This window comes from Apteryx rowi, unplaced genomic scaffold (assembly GCF_003343035.1).
Source record: "Apteryx rowi isolate R43461 unplaced genomic scaffold, aptRow1 scaffold_86, whole genome shotgun sequence".
NCBI lineage: Eukaryota > Metazoa > Chordata > Aves > Apterygiformes > Apterygidae > Apteryx > Apteryx rowi.
The window spans coordinates 2,444,604-2,467,134 of NW_020451160.1; the positions used below are offsets into that span (position 1 = coordinate 2,444,604).

Below are 22,531 nucleotides of genomic sequence, written 5' to 3' on the forward strand. Positions count from 1 at the left end.
TTTCCTCAATAAGAAACCCTGACTACGTCTTTCATTTTAAATGAAAAAAACGCAGCCCATTCGCTGCGTGCAGGATATTTGGATGTCAGCACATTATTCTGACTTGCGCTTTAAAATTGTTCTTCCTGTCTCATAGCCGTGGATGCGTCGACAGTTTGCTTTTTGCCCAGCTTRTCACTCATTTTTGTCTTTTGGTTTCAAGGAAGGTCTCTGGCATCTCCTCTCCCCACAACCCTGCACATAGTTCCTAAAAGTCCATGTAACTCTGAAAACCTCCGACAAAAAATAGCATCAAAATTTAATGGAACATGAAATCCAGTAAATGGAAATTGGGTACAGTAATTAGTTTGTATTTAATCTGCAGATCTTTTTATTATCCATCAGCAAAGTCACGATTGGATGTGTGCCACTCAGGAGCTTTGAACCGATCGATGTGAAAAACTACACAGATGTGTCAGAACAAAATACTATGAAAATCTGGGAAATAAAACCTACCCTTCAGACTTTTAATGTTAGATTTGCTGGGGAATTACTTGTTGTATCTCATGAAACCCGTAGATATTTTATATTTTGTAGTTTATGCATTCCTTTCTGTATTCCTGTTTAGCCTGTTTAGGAGGTAAGTTTACTAGTTCACTTGCTCCGTGCCCCAAACGTTTGTCTCCTTCACGTCCCTTGAAACCGTCCAAGTTGAGGCAAGAGGCTGGTGCCGAACTGCCTTGCAGGAGAGCGGGAGCGCGGCAGGCTCGCGCGCCTGACGGGGCTCCGCAGCAGGTGCCTATGGCACATTTGTAGCCACGTGCGTGGCCTGCCTACGCGGTGTGCTTTGGCACTGAGCGTGAGGGATGCTCGGGTTTCTGCTGTGCACGGGAGGAAAGTCTCAGAGCGCTTTGCTCTGCCCCTTCAGCTTTTGCTCGGTCTCAGCTGTGGTCCTGGGAGTGAGGCCACCGTCTGACAGGTCAACAGGCTGCACACTCTAAATACTTCCCCAGTTTTGTAAAAACAGAGCCTGGTTAATTATGGTGGCTTACTTCATGCAGTGATTCTGGAACAATATGACTCATATCTGATAGAAAAATACACATAAGTTTAAACATTACTTTTTATCTTCCTTTTCAATTTCTACTGTACTGTTGTCTCCTACCGTTTTATTTCCAGTTTTGGATACAGTAAATGCATTAGCCTTAGCACCTTGATAACTCTTTAGTCAACAATTGCTTAGCAACTTGATGTATCATCTCATTTTTTCTTTGAAAACTATTTTGGGAACATTTAAAATGTTTTTAGTGAGTTTTACTTTATAAAATGAACAGTTTTCCAATAGGAAGCCTCACTGCCTAGGTCATCTGAGTAAATGCTCTTCCCTGGACCATACTTTTAAATCCTAAGGACTCTGCTGTCCAGAGAGAGAGCACCACATGGTCTCCTCGTAGTGTTAGAGGGGAGACAGACCGAGCAGTCTGCTACTAAAATGCACCTCTATTAAAGAGCCTAATTTCCTTATAAAGTCGATAGAGGACAGAAAGGAATTGCCAGGGATTGACTGAGACCACGTGAATTAGCAGGCCACAGTCAGGCGTGAATAGCCCTCAGCAATACTATTTTCTGTTATATTAATCAGCAGTAAAAACCCATTTAACTGAAAATATAGAATTGATTTTGGTTCAGAAAAACAGAATAGGCATGTGTTGATGAACAGGTGTCTTTTGGACTGTAACTCTGCTTTTTATGTATATCAATATATTATAATATTTCAGCTGAAATCCACCTGTACTATTCAGCGTGGGCAGGGGTGCATTCTTGCACCTCATGCACATGTTCCTCTCCCACTAATTTTGAATTACTCTTGCGAAYAGTCTCCTTATACTGTAGGGATGACAGTACCTCCACCTCTTCCTGATTTGTATTCTATTCCTATAGCAATTTAATTCATTATCCTATTGACTTTCTCCTCTGAAGCTGAACATTAATCTGAAGGTTAYAGAGATTTTACTAAACCACCCTTCCATTAGACATGTGTTCCCTCATCTGGTGCTTTCCTCAGAGGCTTATTTTTCAACATTAATAAGCACTGGAGTACAGTAAACTTATCTTCTGGCTGAAATACTTAAAAATGACCCGTATCGTTTTCAATAAAGTCTCCGAAATGTAATATAGATGGCCTGTGGCGACTGACGGATCTGCATTTCAAACTTGCTGCTGCAAGGTGTTCGCGGGCAGGACTGCCAGCGTTGAGCGGTGTGGTAGGGGCAGGGGTAAAGCTGGCTCTGCTTCAATATTTTAATCACCTGTATGAATGCAGTTATGAAAAAGTGAGATATCCCTGTCCTCTGTGCTCGGTGACACACTGATTTATTACTTCATTCTTAAGGAAGAGAAAGGACTCTGGACTGCCACATTTTAGGTGATGAGCTATGCTGGAATCCAAAATCCTCACATCAATCCTCACGTAGGGAACAAAACAGAAAAACAGGCCTGGGAGAGGAACCTAAATAGGGGCAAGTGCAGGAGATTGCGTGGAGAAAACAGGCGCTTTTGTGCTGAACGAAATGCAGGCAGAGCACAGCGTCAAATGTCACGTGGGGGCCTGGCTGAGCACTTGCCTTCTAGGTGATGCAGTGCTTTGCAAGAAGATGGAGATCTTGCCAATAAAAGGAGATGAAGACGGCTTGTAAAAGGCAGTGCAATTCAGTGTTGGCCTGCACTTCACCGTTTTTGCTGGCATGCTAAGGGGGCATAAGTCATTTTGTTTTGCCAACATAACTGAAGTCATAGTACATACTCAGTTACGCTGCAGTTTATTCTGGTGAAGTTTTCTTGCTTGGTATAAATAATACCAACAGAAGAATGGGTGGTGGTGGAGGGGGAGCTATTTAGAGCCACACAGTCAAGTCATGAGTGTTCAGAAGGTCTCAGCGGCACAGTTGTTGTTTCTGATTTAAAAATTCAGAATAGGCTTGTATTTCTAATTCTTCAGCAGGCTGGATTAATTTATTCCAGTTGGCCTGATGCTTCTCATAGCTTGCATATCTGACAGTCTTGCCTCTAAAAATACCAGAAGCTGGATTTGCAACACTGATCTCTCTGATAAGTAATCCTTTACTATCACTAGAAGTTCCCCGCTTGCACAGAATATGTCCGCACTGAAAGAAATCTCAACAGTGGGGAGAAGGCTGATATTTCAGAATTTGCCAGGCCTTCATCCCCCCATTTTCTTCTATTTTACTCCACTTTTTTTGTGCCTTTTAGTAGTAGCCAAAGTAAATCTCAGTTTCAAACAATGTGCATAGCTTGCAATATATGTTTATTTATATAGATACCGTTCCTCCTTATGTAGAGGAGGAAATCATTGTGTGTTTATAATATCTGTCAATGGATTTTCAAAGGGTGGCTTTAGCGAACAGAGCAAAGTATCATCTTTTTACACTTTCTGGACTGCAGCCTCTTGTTTGAGAGTTTGCAGCTGTTGAGTCTGTGAAAAGCCTAACTCCAAATAATTAAGCTCTGCGATTTTCTGCGTCTCTATAGATAAGGCTACTACAGTGCACAGCCATAAAGCAGGTTTGAGCTCTGCTGCAGCAGGTTTTTCATTTTGTTGCTAAAAAAAGCCAAAATGGTACAGATTTTTATGGCTTTACCACATGGTAAAGAGAAAGGGCCCCATTTTCAACATGAACCTTTTGGAGGTTCAGGTACCTTTATTTTAACAAGGTGGATGGAGTTCCTGAAAAACAGCACTGTGGTAAATTCTGCTGTATTTTGTGCTGCTTCTGTCTGGAAGGAAGACAGTCTTTTTCATTAAATGATACGGACTCTGAAGCCTTAGAAACAGTTTTGCTTAGAGACATTAAGCAACAGGCACAAATGACTGGTGTCTTAGTTGGGGACTTTGCTTGATCCAAGATTTTTTTTAGTTGTCATAATACAGTAGGATGCTTATGCAACGAGTGGAGAATTGAACACACTCAAGTACATATCAGAGGGACAAGCAAAGGCTCCATTTATTTATTTAAACATTCCAAACTCTTCCTCTCTTTCCGTGTTAACAGTGCCAAACATACTGATGACAGAATAATCTGATACATATTTTTAAAGCCCTTACATTCAAACTCTTTAAGCATTAGTTCTCAGTTATTCTGGCTGCTAAAGTGATAATTAGGAGCTTAAAGGTAACTAGATTATTGTAGGGATCTCTCTTGACAGCCTTTAACACCTAGTTAAATGTTAAAGGCTGGAAATTACAAGTCTCAGAATTATTCAGACCACAGTCTATTTTGAAACAATTTGCTATTTCTAGCTTGTTTTTTCATGCTTGGTACCACTGCAGTGCTCTCTAGCTTGCTCTGAGTATCCACTGACTTGTGGAACATCTTCACGAGACATAAAAAGGGACCCTAAGAACACACCTCTTGCTTAGTATGGATGTTAGGGTGGATTTCCAGATGTGTAAAGAACTCTGTAGCTGATGTAAAATATTTCAGAGCTGTTTAACAACTTCTGCCCTCTTTGCACGTGGATTTAACTGAGGTCTGTTTGAGCTCATCTAATGGTTCGCCCATGCTGTAAAGGAGAAGGACTGCTCTCTCTCCCTACCTCCCCTTAGGTCCTCTTTGCCTCTCCACTGCGCTGGCTTTAAAATGCATTGGAGACCTCAGTACCAGTAAAAGAGAGAGAGCAGAAATGGATGGGAGGGCAGGAGGAGGGCAGGCGGAACGAGCTGGTCGGGACCTGCTGGAGTGGACCACCCTTACTGGGTAACCTCATGCTGGGGGATTGTTTTCACAGCAGAACAGAGGTTTCACTAAACCCCATGCTGGTTTTATCTAACAAAAGTAAGAAGAGCATTATTAATGCAGTGTTGTGGGCTTCAGCGTGCAATTAGCAATCAGTGTAGTCCTGTAACGGTTTTTCGCTAACAGCTATGTTAGCGTATACTGTGATTGCACTTTTACTTTGATGAGTGAAGGCAAATTTAAACAATTCTATTAGAATGTACTTCTTAAAAAAATCAAGATTATACTAGCAGGAGTACTTTTCTCAGTATAATTTCCTGAGAAAAATAAAGCAAAATTGATACAGGGACTTCTCTGCCTTGACAAGGAAGTCTTAGTCTACTGTTAGCGTAAAACACAAAAAATGAGAAACAGCTCTGCAAATCAGCTCTTTGTCTGTCGGGATTTTTGTAGTCTAGAGAACGTGTGTAAATCTTTCCCAGCTTTGCTAACACAGGTTTAGCTCTGCTAATGTTAGTGAAATCTGGATATAATCCCAAACTGTCTGAGCACAAATAAGTACATGGCTATATTTTATTTTTCTTTATCCCATCTCCTTTGACAGTATTACCTGGTGCAGAAGTAACAGCAACAAGCAGCAACACTCTTGAAAGCATATGTTGCCTTATACAGTCATGTACTCTATCATAAAGTCAGCTAACTTGTCTATAGTTTCCTTATTATAGCTGCTAGGAGCTGTAAACATTATATCTTCCAATGCTGAGAACTTATCGAAAATCACTTATTTCTAAAGTCAGCACTGCTATGGGTGGATGTTTATCCTAAGAACACCGTCAGCTGCTGTCCTTCACCGAGAGGTTGCACCCAGGCTATTCGGCATGATTGATCTGACTTTGTGCTTGTACTTTGCAAACAGTCTGGGTTGTATGAATAAGACTTAGCTGTGCAGACACAGGTTCAGATCAGTCATTAATACTTGACCTTATTGGAACTTAACTTTCAGCTGCCCAAAACAGCTGTTTGAAACTTCCATCTCACCATCTGAACCGGAGGCACCAGGCCTGGGCTGCGCGAGGAGCCCGGCGTCTCTGCTCCGCAGCTGCAGGAGAGGCACTTCCGCAGAGCAATCTGTCCTATCCAAAGTGACGTGTCTGTGGCCATCAGGAAGGATCATCCTCTGAGGATGCCAGCCTCTTGCCATCCACTGCAGGAAGAACCTGGATAACTGGATGAATCCTGCACACACTGTGCAGCCGGCTGTGCATGACTGACTGACTGACTGACTGACAGCGGCCTCCACTTAGCTGGGGATTTTTGCTTTTGCTAATAAAAACTTGAGGTCTCTGTTAGAAAATAATGCCAAATATTAATAGTAATAAAATGTATTATTGCTGTTAGAAATAATAGGCGGTGATTCTAGTGTAGAAAATCATGAGGGAAAATTGAGGACAGTGGGAGCTAATCACCCTGTGTGTTTACGCTAGGAAACGAAGTTAGGAAGCTGACTTAGCTCACTAATTAGTAGACGGAAACAGGCATTGCCTGAGAAAGATTCAGGGCATTTAAAATAGGGCTCCAACTGGCAAGTGAGCAGCTTAACCAGGCCTCATTTAAGATATATCATCACTGATTTCATCAGACATGGTGCTGCGAATTCCAGCGGCTGGCCCACGTTTGGACCCCCTCCGTGGGCAGGTGGCCAGCACCAGCAGCTGCCGTATCCTGCCCTTCAGTCAAAACGTGTCGGCTCCGAATCGGAGAAGCCCTCACACACCTCTAGATTGCTGAAGTCTCACTAATTCATTTGGTACTTTGGTGTGGACATTCTTTAAACCAGTCCGTGGTATTTCAAGGGTAACAGGACAGGGACTCAGCTAGACTTGCTTCATATCTGATTGTTTCAGGAATCAAAATTTATTGTGGCTATAGGGATGCTGCTTAAGTAAGTGCTATGCTGGCTACAGGAAAAACAGCTGAAATAGAATTAAAATGTTATAAGCTGCAGTGTATAGTCTCCAGAGAAGAAAGTAAAGGCCTCCAGTGCCAGCTACATTTATTACTGTACTTCAAAAYGCTCACTTTCAAAAATGGAAGAGTCTAGTTTTAAACTTGAGAAACGTAAATAAGAAAATATATTCTGTTCTATTTTGCACTGCTCTTCCTTCATCAAAAGCAAAGTCTTCACTTTTTCCTTCTGTAAAACTTGAAGTACTGCAAAACAATGCTCTACATTTTTACCCTTTGTTATAGTCTATGACTGATGACTTTCTAATTCATTGACTCTTTATAAAATCTGAAACCATGCTGATGTGTCAAATTGAGTGCAAATGCATGTTTCAACCATATTTTTGCTTTCTTGTTCAGCCACACTACTTTCTATTGAATATTGCTCTTTTGTAAATCTGATGAGGAAAGCAGAGCCCTTGCTTATTAAAGCACAGTTAACTTTCCTCTCTTAAAGGAATAACATGTTGTGTGTCCACTTATCACAGAATTTAAGCAAGGCAACCAGATGTCAGTTGCGTAAGACATGAATAATTTCGTGAAAAAGCTGCCACTGGCTATATTATACATCTATGTAGCTTATAAAACAAAGCAAATGATTATCATCAATTATAGTAACATCATTTGACAACTCTGCAATTAATTTGCTACTCTTTGATAACTGTTGTTGCACAATGCCAAAGAAAACGCCATGCATTAACTGAGTCATCAGCAGTCTCTGATAGATGGTACAGATAGTAATGTGATTATTCATCCCCAACAAAATAAAGAAGTGCTTTCTTACAGAAGACTGTTCGTTTTGGTCTTCTAAAAGAATAGTAACAAGATACCTAGAGTATCTTGAAAATAATCCCCACAGTAATATACAGTTCTTCTGAAGCATTATTTCATTTGCTAAGATTTGTGGAGCGTACTCGATAGTTCACAGGCATGACACAAGCTGATGGAGGATGGGGTACAACAGAACTCATGCATTCCTTCTACATACAAATGTTTCTACAAAAAAAGAACGGAAAGATTCTGCTTTGCCTACCAGAAAGTCTGCCAACTTCACCAAAGATCTAGAAAGAGTATTCCATATATATATGAGGCTAAAATATTTATCCAACAAAAGTAATGGGCAGTCCCACAGTAGCTGTAAGGATCATTAATTTTTTGTCTTTTCCGGTATGATTATAAATACGTATTTAAAATACAAAACAGGTACTGATCCTGCAGAGGTTTACTTTTAGAATTTATTACTTCAGCAGTCTCACAGACTTCTGCGGAACCATCCCTGAAGTCTCACCTTGTCTCTGCACAAAGCAAAGGCATCATGATGTGAAGTGCTACGAGCGAGCAGTGAAAGTAGCACCTTTGTAAGAACTGGAGGCACCTTCAGTATCACCTTGTGGTTAATTTTGTATTTGTGTTTACTGGGCATATAAAAGACCAATCAAATGGTACTTGCTTAGTTTGTAAGTAGCCCGTGTGTGAATACACGGTGTCTACCTGTACAGTACAATAAATACAACAGCTTCATTCTTAGATGTATGACATGCTTATACGTTTAGCAATGCAAAAAGGAGTTTCAGGCTTTTCAGAATGGATAAAGGGAAACAATTTTTATGAGTACAAATTAGTTTGCAAATGCCTTCAGACAGAAATGGAAAGTGAGTGTTTCATACTGGTTAATTTGTAACTCCGAACATGGTGACGTACCTCCCCAGAGAAAGCCTGTCCGTTGAGCAGGTGCTCTGATCCCTGGCTGTCTTCACTTCCAAAGTGTAGCCGGATTTCTTCTAAGCGGTGACTATATGTCATCGGCCCTCCGGAGATGTTGACCAAATGCTCTTTGTCTAGTCGTAGAGAAACATGTCTCCCCGTATTATACATTGTCCCACTGACCTAAACAAAATGGGGAAAAAGGCATTTTTTCAAAATCATTGTAAGTCCTAGGACCTAGTTATGCATACCTCAAGCTTTTGCTCCTTATGTACCTTCACTGAAATGTAGCAATGCATCTCATTGTGGTGAGATGAAATACACAACCTGAGGTTATACTTCAAATTCTGCTTTGAATTTTATACTGTATATTCAGATATTTGCTAAATTTGTATGTACATATCTTAGCCAGGGGCACATAGTTAACACAATAAATGGAATTATTATACTTCTAAATAAGTAGGCTTTTAGAATATTCTTTATGCAAGATCTGAATAATGGCGTCATTACAAAATTTCTGCACTGAAAATGGGAACATTTCAGCTAACATAAATTATTTAAGTACGCTTTAACAAACCTGAAATTTAATTCTTTTTTTTCTTCTTGTAATATTTTTAACAAAGTTATCCAGAAATGAAGGTGCTGCAAAAGCAGAGAGATAATTATTCATAAATAGGGATCCCTTCTACTACTGGAGCTGCTGGTAAAACTGATAAAACTGATTTATAGCAGTTGCTATAATGAAAAAGAAAATAAAGGTGGAATTTTTTCATATAGAATATAATTCTGTCATATTTTTCCACTGTCATAGGAAAAGCTCCTATAGCAAGAGGGTCCTTAATTTATGCCATTATAAAGTGAAATATGCCAGTTTGAGTTTAAAAAAAAATTGTGGTTTATTTAAAAACATTCTGCATGGATACAAATGGTACACTTGAATAACATTAATTTACTTTAAGAAGAGGAAGTGTAGAAATAATATGCTTAGTTGCACTTCAATTTAAAAATAAAGACATGACTGTTATGTATTATATCCTATACTGCATCAGTACGATAGTAATTAACATTGCTGCAGTGTCATTTTATCTGTAATACTAATTACTGAGTTTAAATGACCTGTTTTGTTGCACAGTATGTTGTAAAAAGTTACACTGCACAGACTGTGCAATAGAACTAAATGGATGAGATTAAATAGTTTTTGCGATTGTTGTGGGGTTTTTTAACTTTGATACAGATGTTCTATATTTTTGTTTATTCCAATTTAAAATAAGCAGTAATAAATTGCTTATGAAAAGCAATAAACATAAATATTACTATTCATTTCAAATAAAACACAATGATCTTATAAATGTTTCTTAGTTTTCTGCTTGACTTTGCTTCCATAGTAATTAAATACCAAGTTTAGTTTAATAGGTGGAAGAAGGTCAGTTTATTGATTTCAGTCTCAGTACACTGCATGTGAATGACATAAAATTGCTAATCGTACCTAACAAATGTAATCTAAAAACAAATAGGGGAAAATGGTTAAAAGCCTCTTATTCACATTGGGAAACTCGTGCTTCACTGAACACTCAGTTAAATTTAGCAACAGTGCAAAATATTCAGAATCCATTTTCTTACTCAAATTGGTACAAACCTCAAATTAGGTTGCCATTATTTTTTCTCTCAAGGTAAAAGTGACCCAAATAACCCCTAATATGACTCAAATAACTCTCTGTAGAGTAAATGTGGGAAATGAAAAGAGGCAGATTCATGAACAGTATTAACATTAGTCTTTCTCATTTTCACCCTCATAAAAATGCAGTGCTTGTAATAGAATTGTATCGAGTGTTTTAAAGCAGAATTTCCCTATGTAAGTGCAGATAAAGAGTTCGGTAATGCAGTGAAGGACTCATCATGCCTCACTTCTGACCTGCAGGGAGGGATGAACACCAGAAGGGAGACTACGAACAGCCTCCTGCGGGGACACACAGACTTGGAGCCAGGAAGGACAAAATCCAAGATCTTCAATAGCAAAACGCAAGGTCTAGCCACTTTAATTGCCTTTTTAGGTTTAAGTGAAGAACTAGTTTTCCTGCTGAGAGCAGGTCCTTGAGGAAAGAGTAACCTCAAATACCAGTCTAGATACTGGACCAGACTGGTCCTGACACATCCATGCCCATTTCTTTTCTTGAGAGTGTCAACATACGCTACCAGTGCTAGCAACTTTTAATGGGCACTTCTTCTATGGGCATTTGCTTACTAGCAAGAGAACAGAGGTGTCTTATATTTGCATTTGCTCAGATTACATCAGAATGAAAGCTCGAAAAGTTAGGAACCAGTTTTTGATTCCAGAGAAGTTCTGACTCACTGAGTTTGTACAGTAGCCTGTGCTCGATTATGGAAATTGCTGCCATATCACTGTGTGAAATTCTTTATTCCGCTTCAGGATATCGTCTGCTTTATATACAAACCCAACATCTCACAACCTTTAAAAGCATACATTTCAGGTATAGCCATTTACAGCTGTAGGACAGCCGTAGTATCACATAAGTACAATCACCTTCTGTTTGCAAGTTCCAAATCTGCTTTGAGACTCATTATACTCAGTGGGAAAGTTGCATACAAAAACAATACAAGAAAACAGAAGTCGGTCTTGCATTGTTTTCAGCAGAAAGCAATGTGCTATTATTTCAGTATGTACAGTTTTTACTGTGACTGGAGAAAAAGTAGGTTCTGATCCTATTCACTATGTGAAGCTATTGATTAAAGAAGGATTTTTCCATATTTTATGGTACTGAGCCTGTTAAAGTGATGGTACAAACTCATTTTAGAACATCAGACTGAATTGGGTTTATGGAAAGTAAAGTTGCATGTGGTCTTGTAAAAGGGCTCAGGCACAGAAGTCAATTAAGGAGATATTTTCTGTATTTTGTATATTCTTCTGTAAGATGCACAACATAAGATGAGGTACCTTATGGGAAAGACGTTGACTCTGCCTGATGTAGTCAACAGTATCTTCTAGTCCAGTAAACGTAGTGTTTAATTTTTATACTGCTCTGTGGATTGGATAAAATGTTATAGGGTGGTTTAGAAGGATAATATAAAAGATCTATTAAAATCTATATAACTATTTCCTTAAAGTGTCAAACTAATCTTTGGCGTTAAGTCCTTCACAGTTATGGCCATTGAGTTGCTGCTTGCTCTCCTAGCAAGTGAGCTTTTTGTTCTCTGTTCCCGTTTGACTTGGAAGTTACATAAAGATGAAAACATAGTAAGTAAACAAGCTTGGGGAAAAAAGAGCACTAAATCTCATCCTCTTTCTCAAAAGGATCAATATTCACTGTATCTTATGCACTAGAAATAAGACTGCAATAAAGGAAAAAATGTTTAAAACAACAGTAAGAGCCTGTCTGAGAAAATAGCAAAGTCCAACATCTTCTAACTTAACAGCCATACCACTTTCTTAGTTGACCTCATTTTCCTCATATATTGGGAAGTGTTTCCAAATAGGTAATTTTACATATGTCAAAATCCCCAGGTAGAATAAAGCATGTTGAGGGGCTTCAACCTTAATTGCGGAATATTTCAGCTTTGGCAGGTTTTAATTAAATTATTAATGTATTCCTGATGTAGTTATTTTCTATTTAATCTCATTCATTTTAATTCTTGCTTCACAGACCTTTGTGCACACAATTCCCCGGCAGCATTACTCTCTCTTTATCTTGATGCAAGACAGCCACACAAGCACAAGCTGCTGATATATTGGATACTACATTTCTAAGGAAGATCTGATCGCTTGTGCTGTATCTGAGTATAACTTGCTGGTCCTGTGATCACAAAAAAGTTCAACTTTATAGTCTATGTTAAATTAGCTTTCAAAAATCTTAGCTGGGAAAGTGGCAGAAAAAAAAATCCGTTTGGCGGCAAAGCCGTGCTAATAACGAAAGGAGAGAGCGAGCGGAGACAGATGCTTTGTCGCTCAATCCAGCCTATTTTAGCAGTTCCCTGGTGTAGCGCGGGCTCGCTGCTTCCTAGGGGCCTTTACAAAATAGTGAAATAGTGTCTCAGTTAGCATTTCAGATTTATTCTGGTAAGAGAGGTCTGAGGATCAGTTCCAAGAACATTTTTTAACTTGTATCAGTACCTGCCAGTGGAGCAGCACTGAATGTAAGGACCAAGAAAATCAATTGCGTGTGGCTGCCTGCTGCGGTGTCCTTGGATCTTATCTGCGGTATTAGATGTTTCTTTCTTTAAGATGAAAATAGATACAGTCCAAAGCAGGCCTAGCACTGCATAGGGAAGCAAATCACCAAGGACTGAAGAGTGTTTTAAAGGTGTCATAATGCCCCAGTTTTACCTCCTGAAATAACCAAGTTTCTATCGGCTGCCACCTGGCTTCCACATTTTTTGCTTTGAGTCATGGATTCCAGGAGAACCAGGAAGTGGCTCTGCAAGCTCAGGCAGCGGTGAGCTTTTCCCCCGGTTAACAGCACCTGAGCTATTAATGCCACTTACATTGTCATTAACTTTGGTTTCTGCCAATCTGTATCAATGTAGCAAGAGCAGCAGGTTGCCAACTGATTGCAGCATGGATCGTAAGTGACCTTTAACGTGTCATTGGTTTTCTGCTCAACTGGTGGCCCGGGGAGGTTCGTGGAAGGGCCAATGCTCCATGGAAACACTAAAATATTAATACTAATATTAAACTGTTCCTAGCATCTGCCATCCAGGGGTCTCAAACTGCTTCACAAATGTGCAAATAAATCTGCGACTGCCTTTTCTCCCACTGAGGTGGGCAGCCGTTAATGCCAGGGTCGTTTTGTTTCCTTCCTGACACTTGGCCAGGCTCGTCCTGTGCAAAATTTCACTCTGTGACTCAGGTCACCTGAACATGAACTCGTGGATACAGTGGCGAACTGAATCAGGGTTTTATGAGTTCCCCCAAGCATGTTCCTTTCATTTAATGTTTTTTTTTCTGTTCATAGTCTCTTGACCAAACCATATTCTGTGATATAAAGTAATGTCCTCATTGATTTGAATTGATTGTACTGTAGTAAGTCACTTATCTCTCTCTTGTGCAAAGCAGAGACTGCTTCAGGGTTTGCAAATAGAGCGTACGCAGACTTCAGGGCAAGTCTGTGATTTGAAATCCGACTTTAGGGACGGTGACTAAGCATGGCACCAAACTAGAATTTTAAATATAACCCGGTCAGGCGCACTGCTTCGTTCTCTGCAGCAGAATTACACTCCCCTAGTTCACAGCAATGGCTGTACAAGAACATACATTTTCTTAATATTGTGCTTATGGCATCCTGTTAGTTTTAGAAGTACTTTTATGATGCTGTCTTTATTTCCTAGCAGTTGTTAACAGGAGACCTAAGCTGGAAAATAAAAGGATGTTTCAGCATTATTCTTCTAAGGTATTTAGCAGTTGTTAAAGAAGGGCATAATTGTGTTTTAAAGTCTTCCCTGGGGGAAGAGATTGATATAATTAAATATGAGAAAACTGCTCTATAGATTTTCCAGACTATCATAGAATATTTGAGAGCTCTGTCCTTGCCTTCAGTACTTCTGTATGTRTGTACACACGCACACAGGTTTTATTCTTTTTATTGCTTTTAAACATTTTTTTACTTATGATTCAATTTTATTTAAGTTCATTTAGTGAGTCTTTGTACATTTTAATAGTTATTTTTCATACTTCTTCCTGCTTTCATCTTTAAGCCTAATTATCATATGCAACAATATATAAGGAAACAGAGGAAACGCATCATTTTCTAAATTATCTCTGTAATAAACAGCATGCTCTGAACCTTGTAAACCACGATCTTCCATTGATTTGCCTAGATATGTCTGGGGGCCTTAGGCACAGATAGGAACAGACATATTCAAATTATTTCAGGCTTTACTCCACATTTAAGGTAAATTTCAGATCTGCTACCGGCAACTTTTCGTTGCTGCCAGCAGAGAGCACTGTTGACCCATCCCATCCTCCCATCGCCTCTACCCCATGGTTCCTTCCACCGCCAGGAGGAAAATTAAAACTGAGCTTTTTCTGTAAGCGACACGACTGCAGTCCGTGGCTTCAGTTTCTGAAGTGGTGGTTTCAGTGATGGGAAGGAACTGGGAAGCCTGGCTCATAAGTCAAGCAGGTTCCTAGTCTACAAGTGCGTGTCTGGAGGGTGCAGGCTCAGCGGGTTGCCCCAAGGCCAGCAGAGAAGCAATATATCTGGAGTGCCTTTTCTGGCAAGAATTCAATGGATCTTATGTTGTGTAAAAAAAAGAAAAAAGAAAGAAAAAGAAAACTGAATAAAAGAAAATTCCAGAGTTATGATACTGTGCAACTTCCTGGGAGGGAGCTGCAATATAATTGCTGAGCTTTGAAGAACAGCAGGCATCATCATCAATATTTGATTAAAACAGGCCTGTGTGAAAAATGTAAAGTGTAAGAGATAAGTGTAAGGATTAAAATAATCTTTTCATCTTGTTAGCTGAAAAGTTTTAAAAAGGAAATGATGTTAATGAGTACAATTAATCCATTTACCTGCCTAATGTAATGTGTCATGTTTCAGCATATGGTATGACATAATTTCTTCTTTTTGAAAGCACCATTTTAAGTAAGAATCTTTCCCATTCATTACTCTACAATTTTGTCTGTTTAATTCCTTAGTGACTGATCTGTAAGAAACTTGGTGGCGACTTCATAAATTAAATATTCAAGCTTGCTGGCTAATGAGCACAATATGTCAAATTTCAGTGATCAAAATAATGTGCTTCAATAATGTATACACAACTCTGTAACAAAAGTATAATCCTAATAGAGGACCTGCTTAGCCCGAGATAATTATATGCCACAGGACGTAAAGGCATGAAACTGCTCCTAGTATATGGTAATACCCCACAGAGTCTATATGCCACATGCTGCCTTTTAGGGATAATAAAGCGCTTTATTATATTTCCACGACTACATTAATACAACTATTCTTGCTTGTTAGTAACTATGAAGGCTAAAGCAGATGCGGTAAAACTTACAGTGTCTAGCATTAATTTAGTGCCTTGTGTGTTGATGCTTTTTTTAAAATTGTGTTATCAAAATAGGCTATCAAAATGGCTTTTGTAGCTGGGCGAAGGAGCTGCTTCCATGAGGACAGCGGGCTCCCTGCGGCACCGGCAAGTGTCTGCGGGGCAGCGCCTCCAGGCTGGGACCTTCCCGAACGGGGGATCCGCTACGGGCCGTTTGGGGTGAAAAAAGAAAGCGTTAGAAATGTTTTGCTGTAGGAAAGGACAGGGAATCTCAATGTCCATCATCATCTGCTGTGTAGTATCTTGAAACTTAACCTGAATATTTGCAGGCAAACTTAAGTATGGAAGAGGAATGTGTGAAAATAAATTCCGTAACAATGTGACCTTGACAGACGTCTTTACAGGTGGAAGAATTGTACAGTATCAGGGTAAGCAGCAAGCCRTTTTCTAGCGCACAGAGCAAGAATCATCCGCCGTCCTTTCAGCCAGGTGAAGGGGTAAAGGGGTCATGTCGAATTCCAGGTTATACCTAGTCGTTTGTAGGACGGGGCACTGACTGCGTCCTGAGATCGCTGACAGTTGCAGTAACAAATACCTGTTGGTGCTTCAGCAGCAGACGGAGGTGTCTTTACTGCGGTACGGTCTAGCGTGACGCTGGAGAGCTCCCATTGCTTGTGGAGTCCGTGGTGCCTGTGTCATGCTGTAGTATTCAAAAGAGACGGTTTGGAGGCATCCTAGACTAGGCTGGACTGTACAACAAGACTCAGTGATTCACAGGCCTGCGTGTCCGTAGCCACCTTTTTACTGTTGGTGACAAGGCTCATGCTTTGCTGTGACACAGTTATAAGCATTGCATGAAACAGAAAGTGGGAAAAAATACATTTGTCTGCTCCTTTTAGTTCATTAACCTTAGTTTAGAATTAGGGCGAAGTCAATAATTGAGAGAATAACCGGGGCTTGGAAAACTCATTACCCCAATTTAGTCTAGCAATGTGTCACAAGATATGAGTTTAAAGAAGCTGCATTAAAAATGTGTTAAGAATAATTTTTGTCTTGGATGAAAGGATATCAGAGCTGTCTTTTTAAAATTTAAATTTTTAGAAGGTTGTAAAATGGTACAGAAGCCTACAAAGTTGTGAGAAATCCAGACAAATGAAAAACAGCTTTAAAATCACTTTTTCTATTTTATCTGGGGGTTTAAAGTGTAAAACTGAATATGTTAATTAAAATCCTGAGGTCTAATTGAGTCACTTTTTATTGAGTGATCTGGAGCTGCTCTGACCTTCAGCAGCTGTGCAGATTTCAGAGTCCTTCCTTCAGAGAGCTCTTTGGTGGAAGTGCTAGAGGTTTCCAGTGGAACCCAGATCAAACAGAAACCAATAGGATATGTACTGAAATCAGTGATTTTGACTTGTGTTTCACTTGCCTCATGTTTATTCATATAGCAAGATAGACATTAGATGCTGAATAACTCATTTGATTGTGTTTTGATAAATTTATTCAAGCTTCCTAAATATCTTTACATTACTTGTACCTTCTCTTCAGTGCTTCCTTTTGTAATACAGCTTTTGGAAGAAATTTCCCCACTGAACAAACAAATGAGATGTGCATACAGAGTTCACCTGCTTTACTTTGAAGTCAGAACCTACCATTATTAAGGTTAATGATAGAATTTTACAAGAGCCAGAAAACCCCATTCGTTGTTGTTCTTTATTTCTGTGGTTCTTTTCGTGCCAGGAGGTTCTAAATTTCTGTGCCTATTAAGTTTTCATAAACCCTCTAAAATAATGTGACCACTGCTGCTGCTCTCTGAAATCGTCCGACTGCTCTAGCCACGAAGCTCCAAGGAGGTGCCATGTACTGAACCCTGCTTAAGGGAAATTGCAGTGTCTGAGCTGCGGTGGAGCTGGAGAAGCATGGTAATGCTTTACTGAAGGTATAAATCAGTGGAAATGAAAAGAAAAATCTATAAAGCTCAGCTTTTTAGCTGTGAAGGGGGACAAAAGTTTTATTACCTTTCTTAGCAAAACTGTGACAAGTTTTTGAAAGCAGTATATCTCACAGTATCAAGCTGCTTCCCATGACACTGTCAAGGAAAAAATGCATAGTTAATGCAAAATAATTTCCTGAGCGCTTTATCTCTGGAGGTAAACTAGTATTTAGATAGCTTGAAATTTGACCTTAATAAAACTCATTATGTGTCAAGGCAAATCCTTTGTGGCATGCAAAAATCATGAGCTTTTCTGCCTAGTAGTGTATTTCAGTGTTTTTGAGCTGCAGAAAAGAGCTGGCCTGCTTTTTCTAGTTCTTTAAAGAAGGTGAATAACTTAGCCTTCACAGTGACAAATATTTTTTGTTCCTGCTTAATAGAGGACTGTTCTATTTTTCTCATTTTATCTGCTTCAAAAGCATTTGTATACCTTTTTATGATGAGAAAATAGTGGAACTAAACTAGAGGTAGAAAGAAAAGAAAAACAAACAAACAAATCCTATACCGAACTTACTTTTGCTTTTCCTGGCATTTCGCTCTATTGCAAACTCGTCAGGTTTTCTCTGATGATACATTTAAAAAAAATCATTTTATTGAAATGGATCTCCCTAAAGCCAAAAATTATCAACTCCAGCTTAACTGGAAGAGTCTTCAGTCTGTTTCAATATGCCTCTAATTGAAATCTGTCATTGCTACAGGCAGCCCTTTCCCTTCTCTTTTCAAGAAGTTTGTATTGATTTGCTTTTATATTTTTCATTCCTTTTCGCGTTTCTTACTATATTTTCTATGCCTTGTTGGAGTCCTCCACAGCTGTTACATACATCCTTTGTGATCTCCTGCGTTAGTTAACTTGCATTAATACAAACACATCTTCACGCATCTGGCTTCTTCTTTTCTGTGGAATATTGTCTCTATCATGATTCCAGGGAAAAAAAGAGAAAAACGATATCTGAGGTTTTCCTTCCTTGCTTAAATGACTGGCTAGCAAGTTTGGGCTTTGGAGCTCCAGCGCGAGACAGCCCTTTGCTGGTCCTGACCCGACCCGCAGGGTTCGAATCAAGAGGCAGGTCCTGTGCCAGCTGGGTGGGAGACTGGGCAATTTGGGCTGCAGCATGAATCTGAGCTCAAGCTAAATGCCAGTACGGTGATGGACCTTAGCACCTCAGATGCTTCCGGACGTGGTGAAATGCGTGTGCATCGCCGTTCTCACGGCTCTATATACCAAACCTGCTCAATCTGAAAGCTTCCCAAGACTCCAGCTATGCTCACTATTCTGCTAAAACCTGCTCAAGAGAGTTTGTGTTTATTTTATTGGGTTTTTTCTCTTTTTCGCATTACCTGCTGGGCTTTCAGATTGCCCAGTCATGGGGGAAGAGCTGGTTGTTTGTTCAGTATTTTAAACTTCTGTATAGCTCCAGGTATACTGGAGTTGTGTAAATTAGTATTTTTACAAGTAATCAAAATGCCACAAAGCCCAGACTACCTAGAAGCAATTTTTTCCTCCTTACCTCATTCCCAACTATGTCTTACTCTGTACAGAGTGAAAGACACTTTTCAACTAGCTCAAATAATAAAGAAATGGTGAGGGATCATTCTGAAAAAGTCCACAAGAAAAGCAGGTTCTGTATCATGCCAATTTACTGTCCATTTCCCTCTTACTTGCTGCTGTTCTTACCAAATACAGATTTTTCTGGCTTTGCAAAATATTCCATAAGGAAAAGAGGAAGGCATTATGGGATAAGGTTAACTAGGAATCAGAATATGACTAAATAGTTTTCCACTTGGGATGTGATTCAGACTAGATATGAACTTAGCTTTCCAGACATAAAAGACAAGTTCATTTTTAAGCCGTGTTTTATCATGTGTATTCTAAAAGGTTCAAGTATGTTTAATCTGTTAAAACAATAATGTTGACAAGTTCATCTTTAATATCTTCTCAGGAAGAATCTTATAAAATAGCAGTTAGTATTCAGTTATGAATCAGCATTGCATATATTAGCAACTTCTCCTCTTATTTTTTATGCCTTTTCCTTTCTCAGTAGTATGCAAACCAGTAGCTGAAAAAGCTCCCAAATCCCTCTAAATCTTTCCCATCCCTGGGTGTTTGCACATGCACTTGTGTATACACATTCCCATTTGGGATGAATTAGAGCTGAGGAGCTGCAAGGTACTGAACATCTCATTTATAATGTAAAGGCAGTTTTGCTCTCTTTATCCTCGATGAAGATGTGGTTTTGAGTTCATTCTCAAACTCTGATTTGTTATTCTGCCTGCACTATAGGAAAATGTTTTAAAGGTGCTTATATTCTTACTAACTAAATAGGACTTAGGCCTAAGTTGAATTGTAGCTTTCAAAATGAACTCTTGAGATCAGAACAAGTATTTCTTACAGGACATTAATGAAAATTTCAACAAACTTGCTATTTTTAACAATTTAGATGCACATAGATGCTGAATACTGGGCCTGACCCTGAGCTACTAAAATCTATGTGAGCAGTACCAGTCTTTAATATGTAATCAGTGACCGATTTAGTCTAAAGTAAAGATAGAAAGATCTTGCAGGTCTTCATTTATGGAAAATAGCCACTCCCTGATGTAACTGAAAGATTTGTAAGTCTGTTGTGGCTCATGACTTATTATTTTCATATCAACTATTTCTAAAGTCTAGATGATGCCTAATAAGTCATTTAATCATCTTTAAAATGACAAACCTGTTGATAAATTGAATTTTCTCCAACAAGATATTGCTATATTGATTTTAGTACTCCATTTTTAATAAGCAGACACTGTTCAGAATTGCTTGCCATGACAATCTTGAAAGTAGGGCATCAACTGACTTGGCAAATGGCTGAATTTTTAAGGTAAGTTTTTGCTAGAACTGTAATTCATTATCCTTTTGTTGATGACATTCATTTGCAGTGAGGACGCTGGGCCACATCTGCTGCATATGATTTTGCAGAACTCCTGGTCACTTCAATTAAAAAACGGACTGGCACAGTTAATTAAAAGCTCCTCTGGTAGCTTTCCTCTGTTTAGGAATAAATATTAACATATCCCTCCAGCCATGTCTTAAGTCACCAAACTGAGTTATGGATATAGGTAGCTTCACTGACCATTCCCACCCGAAGTACAGGCACGTTGCTCGCTGAGCGCAGGGCTCGAGCTGCGCGAGAGGAGCTCTGCTTCGCATGAACAGCGAGCGGGCACGAGCGTCGAGGCGATCCCCAGTGCTGCAGGGGACACGAGACAGCAAGGTGGCGAAAGGGGGTTCCTAGGTTCATAGCGCAGAGGGTAACCACGACGGCAAGGGAAGGAGCATGTGTTTCCCTCAGTTGCAAACCGTTTCCAACAACTGTTTTCTTCACATATAGGAGAATAACTTAAGCCTCTGCACCACATAACAGACACATTTTTACTTCTGGTCTAGATCATTTTGCTAGAGGGAATAGTACACGCAATATTTTAAGTTAATCTTATGGCATTACTCAGAGAGGAAAGGTGACGGAAACCCAGTGGCTGGGTCAAGATGTAACATTGAAAAAGTTGTCTGTTATTTCAGAAGTATTTTTCAACCAGTGTTAGAACTGATTTTGCTTTTTGCTGAATGTATGAAAGCTTTGCACATGCTAAGGAATATTGTGGTGTCTTCAAGCACCATCTGCTCAGTTTACTTACTGAAAAAGGAAAACAGTACTTGAATGACTATTTAGATTATTCTTTGGTTAAAATGGGCAGGCGGTTTATATCATGATAGCATGTCTGTTAGTAAAGCAAACATATAAAATGGAAACAATACAAATTTCTTGCACACATATTAGACTATAATGAAATACAAGTAGGGACAAACAATATAAAATGTTCAATTTGGAATAGAGAAATGGTTTTGATATGCTAACTTCCACCACAGGAGCGAGCGTAACTGCTATATCCAAACTGTGTGTTTATACATGTACCAATCCATTCTGGGACTAAATAAATTTGTAGGGGATAAAGCATAACAGACCCACCAAGGGATTACCAAACAAAATGTGACATCTACAAGCTGACAATTGACAACATAGTAACGGGTATTGAGTAAAAACCTGAATAAAAATGTTATGGCCAAATCACCTTTCAGGGATTTCAGGTTTCTGGTTTAAATACTGTTGCTTGTTGTCTTTTTCATTTATGTATTAAAAAAAGATTTAATACTTCTAAATCCCTGCCTCTCATTCCTTGCATGTCCTGTCACGCAAAAGCAAAGCAAAATCCAGCCAGTGACTTCTAAAATAAAAATCCTACACCCTAGATCAGTGTTGCTCAAACTCTGGGCCCCGATGCCATCCCATTCAAATGGAGGCACAAAGTGACAGATGTCAGTAACTTAATTCCCCCTGGACACTGGACCGCTAACTTCCTTCAAAAGCCGGCAGCAGCTGAATCCCAGGCAGTGCAGTCCCTGTAGGCACCTGCAGACACATGGTGGACCAGGACTGGTCCACGCATGTCTGAGAAATACTGATCTAGGACAACTTTTTCATGTTTAAGCACCTTAGTAGACGTGACCTGATTCTCAGGAGTTCTGAGGAAACCGAATTCGGTAAATTGTAACACTTCAATAGAGAAGTCATTCTTAATCTATTAGGAAATTCCTAAGTATGTTCCTTAGGCCATTAGAAAAACATTAATCCTCATGTTTTCATCTGTAATTGTGTAATACCAATGCGATTTTTTTACATGATTTGGTTAGTTTGGTTTCTTTTTTACTGTCCTACATATATGAGTAGTCAGCACAGTTACAATAGTAAGCCTGGTTTCCTATAGTACCTGTCCCTATGTACCGCTGAGGCAAGTTAAATGCGTGTGGTGAGGTCCCTAGTGTCTTCTGCTCTTCTGGGTAACACTGTTAGCTGTTCTGTGTCGGTAYTCTGCGAGGTTTGCAGAAGAATTTCTGAATACTTTCCGCCATTTGCTGCCTGAAAGATAACTAAATTCTGACAAAGGCACGTAGCACGGGAACGTGTTTTACCCAGGTAAAAATGCTCAGTAAGTCAGCCTTTCATTTCCATAGTGCAGCACTTCGTCCACGCTAGCGAACACGTCTCTCTCCTGATCC

The 22,531-nt window shown here is 39.4% G+C and overlaps 1 protein-coding gene across 1 annotated transcript in view; it reads right to left on the reverse strand.

The window, feature by feature from the left end:
* The window catches only part of CA10 (carbonic anhydrase 10), a 208,826-nt gene that overhangs the window by 37,735 nt on the left and 148,560 nt on the right, over window positions 1–22,531 (reverse strand). The window contains exon 4 of the mRNA XM_026090500.1: window positions 8,439–8,624. Within this exon, the coding sequence (XP_025946285.1) occupies window positions 8,439–8,624 (186 nt within the window). The remainder of the gene's footprint in view (window positions 1–8,438; window positions 8,625–22,531) is intronic.